Source organism: Ambystoma mexicanum, chromosome 5q (assembly GCF_040938575.1).
Source record: "Ambystoma mexicanum isolate Mex_15411 chromosome 5q, UKY_AmexF1_1, whole genome shotgun sequence".
Classification (NCBI taxonomy): domain Eukaryota; kingdom Metazoa; phylum Chordata; class Amphibia; order Caudata; family Ambystomatidae; genus Ambystoma; species Ambystoma mexicanum.
The window spans coordinates 1,307,785,683-1,307,799,807 of record NC_090933.1 but is presented as its reverse complement, the minus strand read 5'-3'; the positions used below and the strand labels follow the sequence as shown (position 1 = coordinate 1,307,799,807).

The following is a 14,125-nucleotide window of genomic DNA, read 5'->3' as shown; positions in this document are numbered from 1 at the left end:
TTCTTGATCGGAAACAGGGAATTGGTGCTGTTTTTTTAGACTGAGCCATGGCAAGCTTTCTGTACATGGGTTGGTGTCGTAAGGCAGTGTTGGTTGATGGTGCTTGGGCTCTGACGGGCAGTTTGTGTACTGTATTCGGGGTTATGTCCAGAGTTTTGTTGAGGCAGCTACCAGTCTTCCTGCAGCATTCTTTACTATCTGGAGGTGGGAAATTCATAGGAGTGCTAATGTTACAGGTGAGTTATCTTCTTGGGCCAGTCCTGCAGGTTATGTTGTATTTTATTTATTGTGCTTTTGTAAGGCGCATCTACATACATAAGGAAATTGTTTCAAATCCCCCAGCTTATCCCTTGTTGATGCTGGAGTAACGGCTCTTAATGATGCATGTGGCATACTTGGAAAATGGCATTTGGAGTAGTCCTGGGAGGGTAGATGATGTGATTGACTGAGCAAAGTTACAGTATAACATCATGATGGGTTTAAAACGTGTTGCTCAATATTCCTTAGGGACATAAACTTTGTGATGTTATATTGAAAGGCTGGTACAAAAATATCACTTTACCTCTTGTTTTTCACTGTCCTAACTTCACTCACTTTTTCTCCCTCGTTCCAGGAACTCAGAAACTGTCACATACTTTTGGCAGAACTGGAATATTCCTGTCCACAAATGGTGTTTAAGGTATATACTTTACTTTCCTGGATATTTTCCCATGTGTGTCCTCCTTGCATATGAGTTTGTCAAAGGCCGGTTTTCTCCTATATTTCTTTGCACTTTCTTCAACATTGGCATGCACAAATTGGGGAACTGGCTCTCCAACTCGACAGACCAGCCATATTTCATATCTCCTGTGCCTTCCCAGTAAGTACTCATGGCATGGTAGCAGCCATGTTGTCCTTTGTAATTGTTTCCGGGAGACTGGATGTTAACATGACAAATCCACTTCACCTGCAATTTCCGTATACAATTGGCCCTTTTAGACAATTTTCTGCACTTCTTTTGTGCCTGGATACCTATGGACACCCATGTTAAGGGCATAATGGCCCAGCGTTGGACCAGCCCTCTTGTCTCAGATGTTTGACATTGCTGGCCTATGTGTGAATACTGTCATAGTGCATTTTTAATTTATGTAATCCATACATTTCTCGCCAAATGTTCACTGGTGTTGAGAAAGTTGCAAAGTAGCAGACTGTTGCTTTTGTTCTCGAACACATGCTCTGTAATCGGGCGTTTGGTAGCCTTCAAGGTGAAGTTGGCTGGTTTAAAGGCCTCTGGCTATACATAAGACACCCATCCTAGATGCTGTCATTAATAATGTATCCAGCAATTATGCAGTGTTTTTGTGAGGCCCTCTTGCAATTTCTGGTCCTGTAAGTTTCCCATTAAATGATTACATTATTTACCAGACTACACAAATAAAAACGTGTTTTGATGAGTTACATTCATCTTATCGCTGGGCATGCATGAGACCAAGTGAGTGATTAGTCAATTTCTCAAATAAGCAGGTGGTTTTGGAACTTTACATATAAGAGTTGAAAGCTTGCGGTTAGTGCCAATTTCCTGCCTGCAATTACAGGTTTGATTCCCGGTGAAGAGTTCTTTCTTTATCCTTCCGATATCGGCACATTGAGTACCATTCGAGACTGCTGTTAGTACACAACACAATTTAGTTTGTGCCGTCTGCTATATAAATGGTAAATATCTTTATTAATATTAGGGTTTCTGGTTTTTAGCGTTTCTGTGGTGTTTTCGCTGTGTTTCGAAACTTAAAAAAAAAATCTAAATCAGTGTTTATCCATTTTTCCTGGCAAATAGCAGGCACCTGTTTTCAGTCTTTACTAAAAATGTTTGTGTCTACATTAATATTTGCTCCATAAACAAAATGTCAACATGCAATCATTGGATTTCTTGGGGACATGCCGATCGAAAGACCTGTTGTAGATTCTGTAACGAGAGGGAAATATTCCCCTTTCATTACATGAAACATTTTGGGTGAAGACTCTGCACAGATAGCAACAGTTGCGGTGCACGCAGATTCTTTCAAATGTTTGATGCAGACTGTGCCTTTCAGACAAAGATGGATCCTGCTAATGAGGCGAAGTTTCTTAGGACTAATGCAAGGCTACTTCAGACAAAGGTCCAGATTTATTTTTCCCTTCCTGCCCGTCTGGTGGTGCTCTAAGCAAATGGTCAGGAGGCATGTCATGTTCGGTAGAGGGAAGCAGGAAAGGATCCTGAAAATAAAATTAGATGGAACATTTTGACTTGAGCTCATAGTATTGAGAGCTGGGGAAGGCTGGTATGTGTGGGATTGATGAAGGGCAAACCCAGCTGGGAAGCAACAGAATGCTGTAGATAGGGGAAACACCCATGTGATTACAGTAGGATGTGTAGGTCTAGCAGGCATTTTGATGCTCTTGTATGCGAGAGGTAGATTGGTGTGCTGCCTGCGGTGCTGTGCCATTTCTTTTTTTTTTCTTTTTCTGGATGCTTGTACTGTTCAAGCCAACAAATTGTAATAAGCTACAGTCTTGCAACTAGGCCCAGACAACCCTGGGACACAAATGCAGACAGTAAAAAAAAGATTGTCCTTTATTTTTTTTATTTTTGGTCAAATTATTTCATGGGCCATTTTGAGTAATTATGGCAAATTTTGAGACTTATGATTATGTGGTTAAAAAGAAATGGCTTACAACTGGGCACAATTCCAAAGAATAGCCAATGAATACCGACAATTACTTTTTTTTTTTAATAAACTGGAAAAACAATAGAAAAGTCTTTGAGGCTTGATGTTCTGAATCTATTTCAGTTCACTAAGCTGAAAACAGTGGCATTGCTGATGTTGGTTGTAGATTGCATTTACGTACTGTGGCGAGTTTGAAATTGATAGGAGGTCCCCGTCCTGTTATGAGGGGTTGAGCCACAAAGCACTGCGATAGTCTGGCAGAAACGCGATGAGCCTCCCAGTGGGTGAATGCAGAGTGTCCCTGAGCTCAGCCGTCTCTGAGAAGTGGTATCCATACTTTCCTTTTGGAAGGCACTTGACTCACAACCATGGGAAAAGAACTCCAGTCCCAGCAGCCCTGGCCTTTCACAGAAATATACCACAACGTGGAGTTAACCCAAATCACTGGGATGTTCAGTGGTACAAATATTTGTTGCAAACCTTGAACATAAAAGGAATATAACAAACACATTTACTGAAGAACGAAGGTTTGGCAGATGAGGCATATCTTTCAAACTGAACATTTTTGGGAATCCAAAATATCCCCTTCTGAACAGGCAGCAACTGGCAGAACAAATCTGTTCCTGAACTGTGAGCTCAAAGAAATCAAGCATACTTGCACAACCCACGAGAACAAGAGAATTACGACCACTCTAGTCCGTTTGGAGTTCCACGCCAGCACTCGCACGATTAGTCCACTTCTGCAGGATCATAATTGGACTGTGAAATAAGTCAGTGCAGAGGTCTAGGCTTCTGTTTAAAGACTCTGATAAAATAATTAAGAGTAAGGCTAATGATCAATTATGCAATATTAAAGAGGTAACAATCCGTCACTTTTATACCTATTTAGACCACTACAGGGTGGACCAATTTAGAGACTCGAAACGGGCAAACAATTTAAAAGACAAATCTTGAGTCCACTTACACGGAGCGCCCTTATCCCAGTTGTATGAAAAGGGCTGGGAAAGACCATTAGTGTGAGAAACTTGAAAGAGAACCGGCGTACTGTTCTCTGCTCCCTGGCATAATATGAGTAGATATCTGTTGAGGGTACTGTAATCCATTTATTAGTAGCATGAAAGAGTTTATACATGGCTGCAGTAAAATCTTCCTTAATTTCTCTCTCAATCTCTCGCTCTTCACCTTCTCATTCTACACCCTTCTAAGAACCTTGGTTCTCGACAAACTCTATTTGCTGAGCATGGATAAATACTAAGATACAACACATCTCCTTCCCTCTAACACATGGAGGAATATGTGAGCAGAACGATAATTACCAAAATGAACTGGAACTAAGAAAACCTATGTACAAAACAGTATAATGAAAACTAAATATATTCTTTAAACATTGCTGGAGCCCCTGTTGACGCCTAATCTCCACCACTCTCTCCTTATTCTCCACTTCGCCACGGTCTAATGTCACAGCATTCCCATAATCCTTCCCAACTATCTTTTCAGAGGAATACCTGGAATCACACTTCCTCCCCTTCCTTGGCAAATTCATTTTGACCATCTCCCCTGGAACCAACTCCTCACTACTACACGCAAACCTTTGATCATGTCTTAACTTGGACATTTCTCCACACCTTTTGGTTTTGTCCCTCACCTTCAAGTTTGACTACAAGTTTAGATCTCCCCACCCATTCGCGTGTCGTCAAAGTATTGGGTTTGTGTCGTAACATCACGAATTGAGTAACCTCCGTTGTACAATGATGTGTAACTCTACATTGAAACACCCTCCTCGTTAGTTCCTCTCGCCAATTTTCATGACCATTCATTGACATTCTTATTCCATCCATTTCCTTTTGAAACTTTTAACACATCCATTGCTTTGAAGATGATACAATGCAGTCTTGTACTTTCCCCATCTCATGCAACCACTCCTGAAATTCCTGCAACACAAACTGTGGACCGTTATCGCTCACAATATTAGATGGCAGCCCTTCTCTCCAAAATATATTCAAGACATTAATTATACTTTTAGATGAAAAGTCCCTCACAATTCCTACTTGAGGCCATTTAGACAGCAAATCCATCATTAGTATGATGTACACATTTCAGACACCACAAAATTCAATGGCCCCAACAAATAAATGGCTACCATCTCCCCTGGCATACCCGGAACGTCCACAACCTTTGTGAGGCACTCTAGTCTTCAAAACCTTGTCCTTCACCCTGCACTCTGAACACCTGCAGACTCTTTTCTCAATTCATCCATTTCTGGCCACCAAAAATCAGTTCCAATTATAGCCTTAGAAATTCCCAGGTATCCTTCATTTTCTAAAGAAACCACCAATTCTCTCATCTCAAATGGCACCTTCAGTCTTTACTCCTACTGTAAACTTCATCTTTCACTGTCTTAAACTTGTACTTTTCTAGCGTTAGTGAGTCCTTCCTTTCACAGTCTTTCTAGTACTTCCTTAAGCTTACTATGACTCATCCCAACCCCAAATCAATGTCATCCTGCTAATAGTTCACACCTTTAACTCCCCCAAGATCTTGTGCATCACTTTATGAAACACACTTGCTGATGGAATCTGAGCAAAGGGCATCCTTACACACATGAACATTCCAATATGTTCTAAGCGTGTAACATCCGCAGACTCGGAAAGCAACCTAATCTGATAAACGGACCTCAAATCCAATAGTGACAACACTCTTGCTCCCAACAATTCTGTGATCGGCTCATCAATTGTTGGTAAAGGAAAATCTCTCTGCCACCACATTACGGTTTACCTCTCTAAGATCTATACAAATCCTTACCGCTCCATTGGTTTTCCGCACAACCACGCTGGGACTAATCCATTCAGATCCATATGTACTGTCAATTACCCCTTCATCCAGCAGGCCTTGTAGATCTAACTCAGCATCCTTTTTATTGCTAAAGGAAGTGGGTGCAACTTGGCTGCTGTGGGCACAGCTCCTTTCTTCAAATTAATTTTGGGTATACACTCCTTCAAACCTGTCCTGTTCTCAAACACACCAGGCACCCATTTCTGCACATCACTGCCCATCACGCTTGAAACAGTACCCATCTTGGGGCAATTGATGTACTGTTGTTAATTGGTGATGTGTTAAGAGTTTTATTCCCAGGGCTGCCTGACATCCCCAAGATAACAAATTCCCACCCACTCGTTATGAAAACACTACTGGTGATTCCCTTCCATTGTAATTGTACTTTGACATTCATCTCACCCCCGATTTCAATAGGCTTTTCACCATATGCATTTTCTGTGGCAGTGCTACTTGTGAAACGTGACATCCTATCTTGGATTCCCACATCTCCTTCCCTATTGCTGTTATCAGCGCCACTCTCGATCAGAATCTCCAAACTGTTCGATTTTACCATAGGCCTAAGTTTCTTCACGCTGACCACCAATACAGCATTGATCAAATTCACAATCTTTAACCCATCATATGCCTTATCTTCAACCTCTTCTTGAGAACCATTCTCATTCACACCTCCACTCCTATCTGAACTCAATCTGCAACATTTTCTAACTGTCCCTTTTTCCCACACAACCGGCACGCCACATACACCGCTGTGCATTCCTTATCCATGCCAAAGTGCTGTGCGCTACCACCCTATAACACCTAATGTGTCTGTTTACCATCTGACTAGATGGTCGAACATTCCCTTCGCCCCTTTGGCTATTGTTGAACTTCCATTGTTCCTTATTTCGCCAGTCACCCTCCTTCCTCGAGAATGTGTTTAGTCTCATCGCCTCCATCCTTTCAACCACCAAACTGTTCTCTCCCGTCACCTTGGATTCTTCCTTTTTAAGCTCCCTTATAACATTCTTCAATGCTCTTTTCTTCTGTTTCTTGTGGCAGTGTGATATTTTGACAAAATTCTGTTTTCCTTCACTTCAAAATGTTTATCCAACTTTGCTATACTCCATTTCAAACCTGTTCAAAGCAACTCCGTCTGAGTGCACTGGCTCCAGCAAGCTCTTGTATATTTCATGTACAGCATGTCCCAACAGTGATATAGTTATGCATCCTTTTTCTCAATGGAATCATTTTGACCATATACTGCTAGAACATGTTTCCAAAAGTCTTTCAGTCTTTCAAACGTATCGGTGGCTCACCTGCTTTTGGTAGAAATAAAGCTGGTTCTGGAATGTTCAACATTGTTCACTTGCAACAGTTGTGAGAAGTCAGGAATGAAGGTCAGACACAAGTTTGCCATGTTTTTGGGAAATGCCTCTGACCCTGTCATAAGAGGAATTTCCCTACCTAAACCAAAACTAAGGATCGGTCTGTCAGAATGTCAACATTAAATTGTCGTGTGTCCAAAGTTCTATTCTGACCCTCACACTGTAAACTTAACACTAAGGTGAAAGGGAAAGCTCTTTAACCAGGGATGGCTGGTAAAGTGTTCATAAAGAATAAATGATTCCAACACAAAGGTTCTCCAGTAGAATGCTCCTTGTTCCAGAAGGTGGTTCCCTTCACCTGGATTCTTCTTTGTTCTTCAGTGTTTCACAAATAAAACTTCTCTGGGCATTTCTTGGCCAACAGTTACTTTAAAAAAAAAAAGAACTTGCTTGACTTTATAACTCCTTGTTATCCCTCCGGACTTCTTTGCATCTTGCATACTTCTTGTTTTGGCCTGGTATACTCTCCTGCCAGGGCTATTTATTCTGAATCATGGACTTTTGCCCTTTTCCAGAATTGCGTATCAACTGTGTTGGGTAATGTATCTTCTTGATATATTACCTTACTTGTGTGCTTGCATTGCACTTCATATATTCGTAAGGGTTTTGTTTGTGGTTTCTTATTGCACTTCATATATTCGTAAGGGTTTTGTTTGTGGTTTCTTTCCATTGGAATAATGTGTCCTTTCGCTCTCTTTCCGTTATGTTGCATACAAATCCCTACACTCTGCATGCTCGCCGATACACCCCTGAGTGCTGACTGTCTTTGGGCAGACTCGCTGGCTCTGAATGGTGTTCCTAGATTCTCCTGCAGTCAGCCAGTAAAGGATTTCTGCTTGTTTCTTTGTTGCGACCACTTCTGCTTCTTTCTTTCCATCTCCTGCGGCTTCCACAAGTCTGGTCTGCTTCCTTCTCAATTCTGGTAAGTGAAGCACTGCTGTTGGTCACCTGCAAACTCCTCGTGTCCCGGTGCCGCAGCTTGTTTTGTCAACGAGTCTCCTGGCTCTACCACACCAGCTTCAGTCTTTCTCCTACTCGGTTCTTGCAGAGTTAGAGCTCTCCCCCGCCAGCAGCAAACTTCAGACACTCTGCCTTTTGAACTTTGTGGGCTCAGGTGCATGTAAGCAAACATTTGAGCGCTCGCTGGATTTGAATTCTTTGATCTTCGTCCCAGTATTTTGAGAATTCTGGGACATGGAGTCCATTGTTGCAAAGTGGTTCTGACCACCTGAATAAGTATTCTCAAAGGTGGAGAATTGGTCTACTGGTTTGGCAAAGGGATTTCCCTAATCTCTAGAGGCAAATGAGTAGATGTGACGCTAGGCCAGTTTAGGGAAAAGATTTTTCTTTGTCTTTAGAGGAGAATGAGTGGATGTATGACAATGGGCCATAAGGCGATTAGGTATGGGAGGGCCATTTCCAAGGGAAAAAGGGAGATACCATGTCAAACCTGATGAAGCCATATGTCTCGGGAGGATAGCTCAGAGGCAATGTGCTTGCCTTAGAAACAAAACGACACAGAGGAACACAGGTTCGATCCCCGGGTCTGTGCTTAGAAACCTCTGGGTATTAAGCGTGTTATAAATGACCTATCATATCCTCTTCTCAGAGGTTGTCTCTTCCCATTTGATCCTCCCTCCCATAGCCACCCAGAGGGTCAGGATCCGGTTGCGGCTGCTGTTTCCTGGCACATGGGAGGTAGTCGCCACCGGGATACCATGATGACTCCAGCAGGTTCATCTGTCCATTCCCTTTTTGGATCTGCACCTTTTAAGTACTTTCAATGTCCCTTCAGTGTCAATGTTTAATTTGGGCAACTTTATTCTGCTTAATGTGCAGTCTGTACTCTTTCCTTCTAGTGGGTTTGTGTAAGAACCAAGTTCACCCAGGCGGTGGATCACTGGTAATGTAGGTTGTATAGTTTACTTGAGTTGTCAAGCAATAAATGAAGTCGTTGTCACTTGTTTTTAGAGTATAAAAGTGATTTATTACACACTTAAATCTGACAGGTGTTTCGACCCAGCATAGGTCTTTTTCAAGGATGTGATGAGTGTACATAATGTTCAATAGGGTTCATTGATGGTTGTGAACAATATTCTGAGTAGTGGGAACGAAGGTGAATTGTTGGTGAACAGACCAGTGTTGCCTTTGGTTGTATTGACATATTACTGCACAGATGAGATGTGGTGACAGTTATTTAAATAAGCATTCAAACGCATTCCTCAGTGGTATCTGCAGCATCGATATATTCAAAGCCTTCAGCAGTGTTGGCTTAGTCTGCAACATCGTCATCCTGTTTATCCAGAAAGACCAACTCATACCGAAATGCTGGCTTACACCTCAGACAAGCAAATGCGGATGCATTACTGGCTGCGGCTAATCAAAAGCTATGGAGAGAGGAGGGATTTTCTTGCAGATGTTACTATTAAAAGGCAAGCTGATTTTAAAGCAGGCTTTGTGGAAGGCAGTGTAATGGCTAAAGACAGCCTAGAGATTTCGGTGTCTCACTTTGATACAACCAGCTGGCCGATGTGTGGTGGAGGCCCTCGCCTTGGAAGCATGCCACAAAGTTTACAGCAGATGTCCAAGGCAGAATATTGGATCTTCCTTTTGAGGGAACAGACCTTTCATTCCTCTACAGGCGAGGAATTAACCAGTGTGGTGGAAAAAGGGCCACTCATGAGTCTGGTGGATTGGTGAATAATTTATTAGTAAAAAGCAATAACAAAACTGAACCAACAGCAGCACGAGACCTCGGCGTAAGTGAGTACCCTCTCCCTCCATGCTACGTTCGTATACCCAACAGAAGGCATGCATTGCAATGGGAAGCGTGGTCCAAACAGGGCAGGAAATCATTATACAAGCCTTTGATACCAGCTGCGCTTTTTCATGTTATATGCTGTTATCCGGAAGGACTGCATATCGTAATACATTTAGTCAAGGTGAATAAGCTTTAAGATTCACACATGCTCTGTGGCAGTCGAGAATGCTTGCAAAATAATTTCTGTCTGCTAATGCTGCTTTTCCTAAGGAAGCGGGAGCCTAACCTGTATGCTTACAAATGCCAAAAAGGAAATGAGATGTGAAGGCGGGCATTCCTACATGCTAGGCGATGGACTTCATTGCATAGACATGCGCAGTAAAATTTACAGCTACGTATCAGACAAGCAAGGAAGTTATTTGAACATGGCAGTTTGCATTATCTACTCATAATGTAGTAATATGCAAGGGGAGTACGTACAATTTCCAATTCCCAAGCTTTCCCCCACAGTCCCCTCTTATGAGACCTTCACTTCAGTCTCATTACAAACATCTCTAGGGGAGCAAACATGATATCCCGGCATATCGGAAAAAATGATCTTTCAGTAGCATGACAGTACAGCACTTGAGCAGTTTGCTAAACTTCAGAACAGGTGTTATATAGACAATAAGAGGCACTTACAAACCTTCGACAGACCAAACAAACGTAAGATAACTAATGCTACAAGCAAGGTCTGACCAATAGACCTACCTAAGGTTCCCAAAAGACCTACAATCCATGACCTAGACGTCCAGGAAGCCTCTGGACTAGTGTGCAGGAGAATGTGGATGATGTCAGTAATATTGCTTATGTAACTTGGTATGAAAGTACAGCTTTCCCACTTCACGACAGCACAGACACCTCCTTGTGAGGCCAGAATGATATCTAAAGCCATATGATTATGAAGCACCATAGTTCAGATGGTTACTTGTTCCTGGGATAATAGTCGAGGAGAATGCAGTGGCATTTGGAATATCCTCCACTAGTCAAACTGTTTCTATCTATATCCCAAGGGCTGATATCAAATATCCCACCCCTGCAACAGAGTTTTCCCAGGCAGCACTTCTCCTACGACGGGACTGAATGGGGAAAAGTAGGAGTAATGCAAGCAGAATATACCCCATGTAACAACTCCCTCCCCATTAATAGTAAACCATGGGTAAGCCTTGGCACCATAAATTAGGCAAATTCCGGAATATGATGCATACCCGGACTATGAGAATTAAAATGTGCTTTCAAAGGCAAATGTAACCACCTTAATCGCGACACTAGAATCAGTGGACAGGTAATGATGACATTTGCTAGTTCCCATGAACAAAGAAACTTGGTTAGTATAACATGAGACCAATGGCTGGGGAGGAAAGGTGAAGTACGGCTGGTTTAATGTATACTTGATCTGGGGTGGGAAAATTCAGAGGACTAGTAAAACCCAAATGGAAACGAGCATCCCTACAAGGTCCTGGGCCTTGGGACTGGGTATCCAACTTAATATCCAAACAAACATCCTCTCCACTGAAAAGGGGTGGATGCAATAGGAAACCTGGAGGGTAAATAATTTGGCAAATGAGCACAAACCCAACCATCAGTTACATTAAAGATGCAGGCATACTGCGAGGAGAGTTGCAAATAAGCGTTCTCACTGTGAACCCACGGATGTGTAGAGAGACCATCATTCTCATGGAAAGTGTCTGTCACAGTAAAGCAAGAATATATCAATAACAGAAATGTAGCTGGATTTTCTGCACATCAGGTCCACTCCTGGGATGTCCAATTTCTCAAATAGTTGTACCCTCAGGACAAACGCTTCGGATGATGACCCCAGCGGCAGCTATGGCTCCGACCTGGAAGTCAGACCTTTTAGCAGAACCTTCTGGTTCCCAGATGCCCGGCCCAACAGACAGGCTGCCGGCACTGTTATGGGGAGTTCACACCCCAGCGACAAGGGCACACATACACCACCTAAGACAAAACTACACAACCCCTAAGGCCTCCTCGACGGACACGTCGAAGAAGCACCAAATGCCAACATACCCGCCGAAAACTTTAACGGGTGCCTGCCGAACCTCGCAATCCAGCGCCCTCCCCACAAGTTTTCTCTGCATGCGACTGGGCTTTCCTCTCACAAGGGCGTTCCCACAAAAAAGGACACGGCTACAGACACGTCGTCCAAGGGCGCACTTGCACCTAAGACTTTGGCGGAGTCTGCAACCACGACAACGCCTTCAGGCATGTTGAAACTCACCATTCAGCCGCTGAAAATACGCAAGAGTCTCGCGGCTATTATTTCGGCAATAGAACAACCCAGGGGGCAGACCTCCAGACCTCTCTGCTTCATCCTTGTGGACTAGGCACAGATTTGTGAATTATTTGGATAAGATGGCCCAATTCATTGACTCTTCTGATCAATACATTACTCCCAAGAGGCCTAGGGAGGCAAGACTCCTGGCTCATTCAACCAAAGCTGCAGAAGCTTCCTATTCCTTCACAGATCCATCAAGAGGAGGTCTTTGATTATTCTGAACAAGAGACATACGCAGACAATCCTTTTGATCAGGACACAGCTGACCAGGACCCAGACTGGCATCAAGATCAACCAACAGATATGGGGCCTTGGCTCTCACCCACTCAGACCCCAGACATTTGTCTAGACCCGCCTTCTTCATCTCAACAAAGGCAATCATCACCAATAGATGATCAGATGCTTTTAAATGCCATCCTAAAAAGAGCTGCAGATCATTTTCAGATCAGTGCACAGGAGGCTGTCCAGGACTCTGACTTTGTTGGGGACATTCTCAAAGAAAAACCTCCCACTAGTCAGGTTATTCCACTTCTTAACTCCATAAACGCCTAGCTCCTTATTTGTTTCCTTCCTCACGAGCAGTCAACCCTTGGGTTGAGAAGTTGTTTCACCCCTCTCCATCTGACCCTATGTATATTAGAGGTCATGCCACACCAGACTCGCTGGTCGTTACAACCACTAGAAAGAGGGCATGGGTGCCACTGTCCACGGCGGAGGATCCCCCGGATAAAGATTGCAAAAAACTCTGACCTGGGAAACGTATTACATCATCTGCGGACTATGCAACCAGGATCGCAAATAATATGACCCTTCTCGCTAGTTGGAGACATACAATGGCGCGTCGGCCATTCCCAGGGTTCAAATGGGTAATTTCCTGTAATACTACCGGCCCCTTGTGCTGTCAGTCAGAAGGAATATCAAGGTATACACCATCAGGAGAACAGTAAATAGAACAACTTAGTTTACACAATCAATCTAATCCAAACAGATTAATGGGGCTCAACAAGAATGCATGCTGTTCAGAAGTTGGTCCTATCGTGACCATAAGTGGATTGGACACAGGATGGCGTATTGGAGTGCCCCATATACCTACAGCATTAACACTTAAATCAGAATGCATTGTTCGTGAAAACTTCAAAGCTTTTAGTGTGGAGCCCGATGCTCCAGTGTCAATCTAACATGAAATCTCTTGACCAGCAACAACACAATCAACATCTGGGGCAGTATCAATCAATATTATTGGGGCAACAAGCTCGGAGACCCCATGGCAGTCCTAACCATCGGTTTGAAGTGGAGGCAGATACCTTGCCATTCCACGCGGCGCGGTTGGCTGTCTGCCGCTCATCATATTGAGGCTGATGTGGGCACTCTGCTTTCCAGTAGCAAAACCTTTTACAGTAATTACACTGATCACTGTGTTTGGGTAATACCTTTCAGCAGTTTCCCTGGCTCATATGACTGGGGTGCTTCTCTTCCCAGACCTCTGCCACCTGGCACAGGGCGATAGCTCTCCACCCCCACGCCCCCTTCCCTGGGGAGGTTGCAAACTCTGTATTTGCAATGCCATACTTTTGGCTTCACTGGTTTCTTTTTGTCTCTGAACCTAAGTGATGTGCGGTCAATAACACTTCAACCAAACACTTTACTTCCCATCATATCAGAACTGTCTTAATCCCTTCAGATACCTTAGATTTTAAACCCATAACGAACTGAGCCACCTTGACTTGAGGCACTATAAGCATGGCATCAACAATCTCAGAATATTGTTCAAAGAATTGTTTCAAACAGTCAAGATATTCCACTGGATTTTCTCCTTTGACTAGTTTACATGCATTTATCTTGGACCAATCCGTCTTTCAAGAGAGCATTTCAATAAGAATTTGCAAGTCTATCAGTTAACGTTTTCAAATCCCTAGCAGTAGCAGGTCCTTCAGCTGTCCAATTGGCATGCCCCTTAAGAAAAGTGAATGTATCTGTGGGCAGCACTGCTTGCAACAATTGATTCAAATCAATACAAGAAGGGTGATAATCTATGATGACTTGGAGTTCCTCCTCAACTTTACGGTATCTTCTTTTATCTTTGGAAATCTCTCAATGATATTGAATCGATAGCGCACCATGGGGCATGTACAGTAACCGGGGT

The 14,125-nt window shown here is 43.2% G+C and overlaps 1 protein-coding gene across 1 annotated transcript in view; it reads left to right on the top strand.

The window, feature by feature from the left end:
* Nucleotides 1-14,125, top strand: part of DGAT1 (diacylglycerol O-acyltransferase 1) — a 1,493,476-nt gene that overhangs the window by 1,085,455 nt on the left and 393,896 nt on the right. Inside the window, exon 14 of the mRNA XM_069621909.1 lies at nt 614-679. Coding sequence (XP_069478010.1) covers nt 614-679 — 66 coding nt within the window. The remainder of the gene's footprint in view (nt 1-613; nt 680-14,125) is intronic.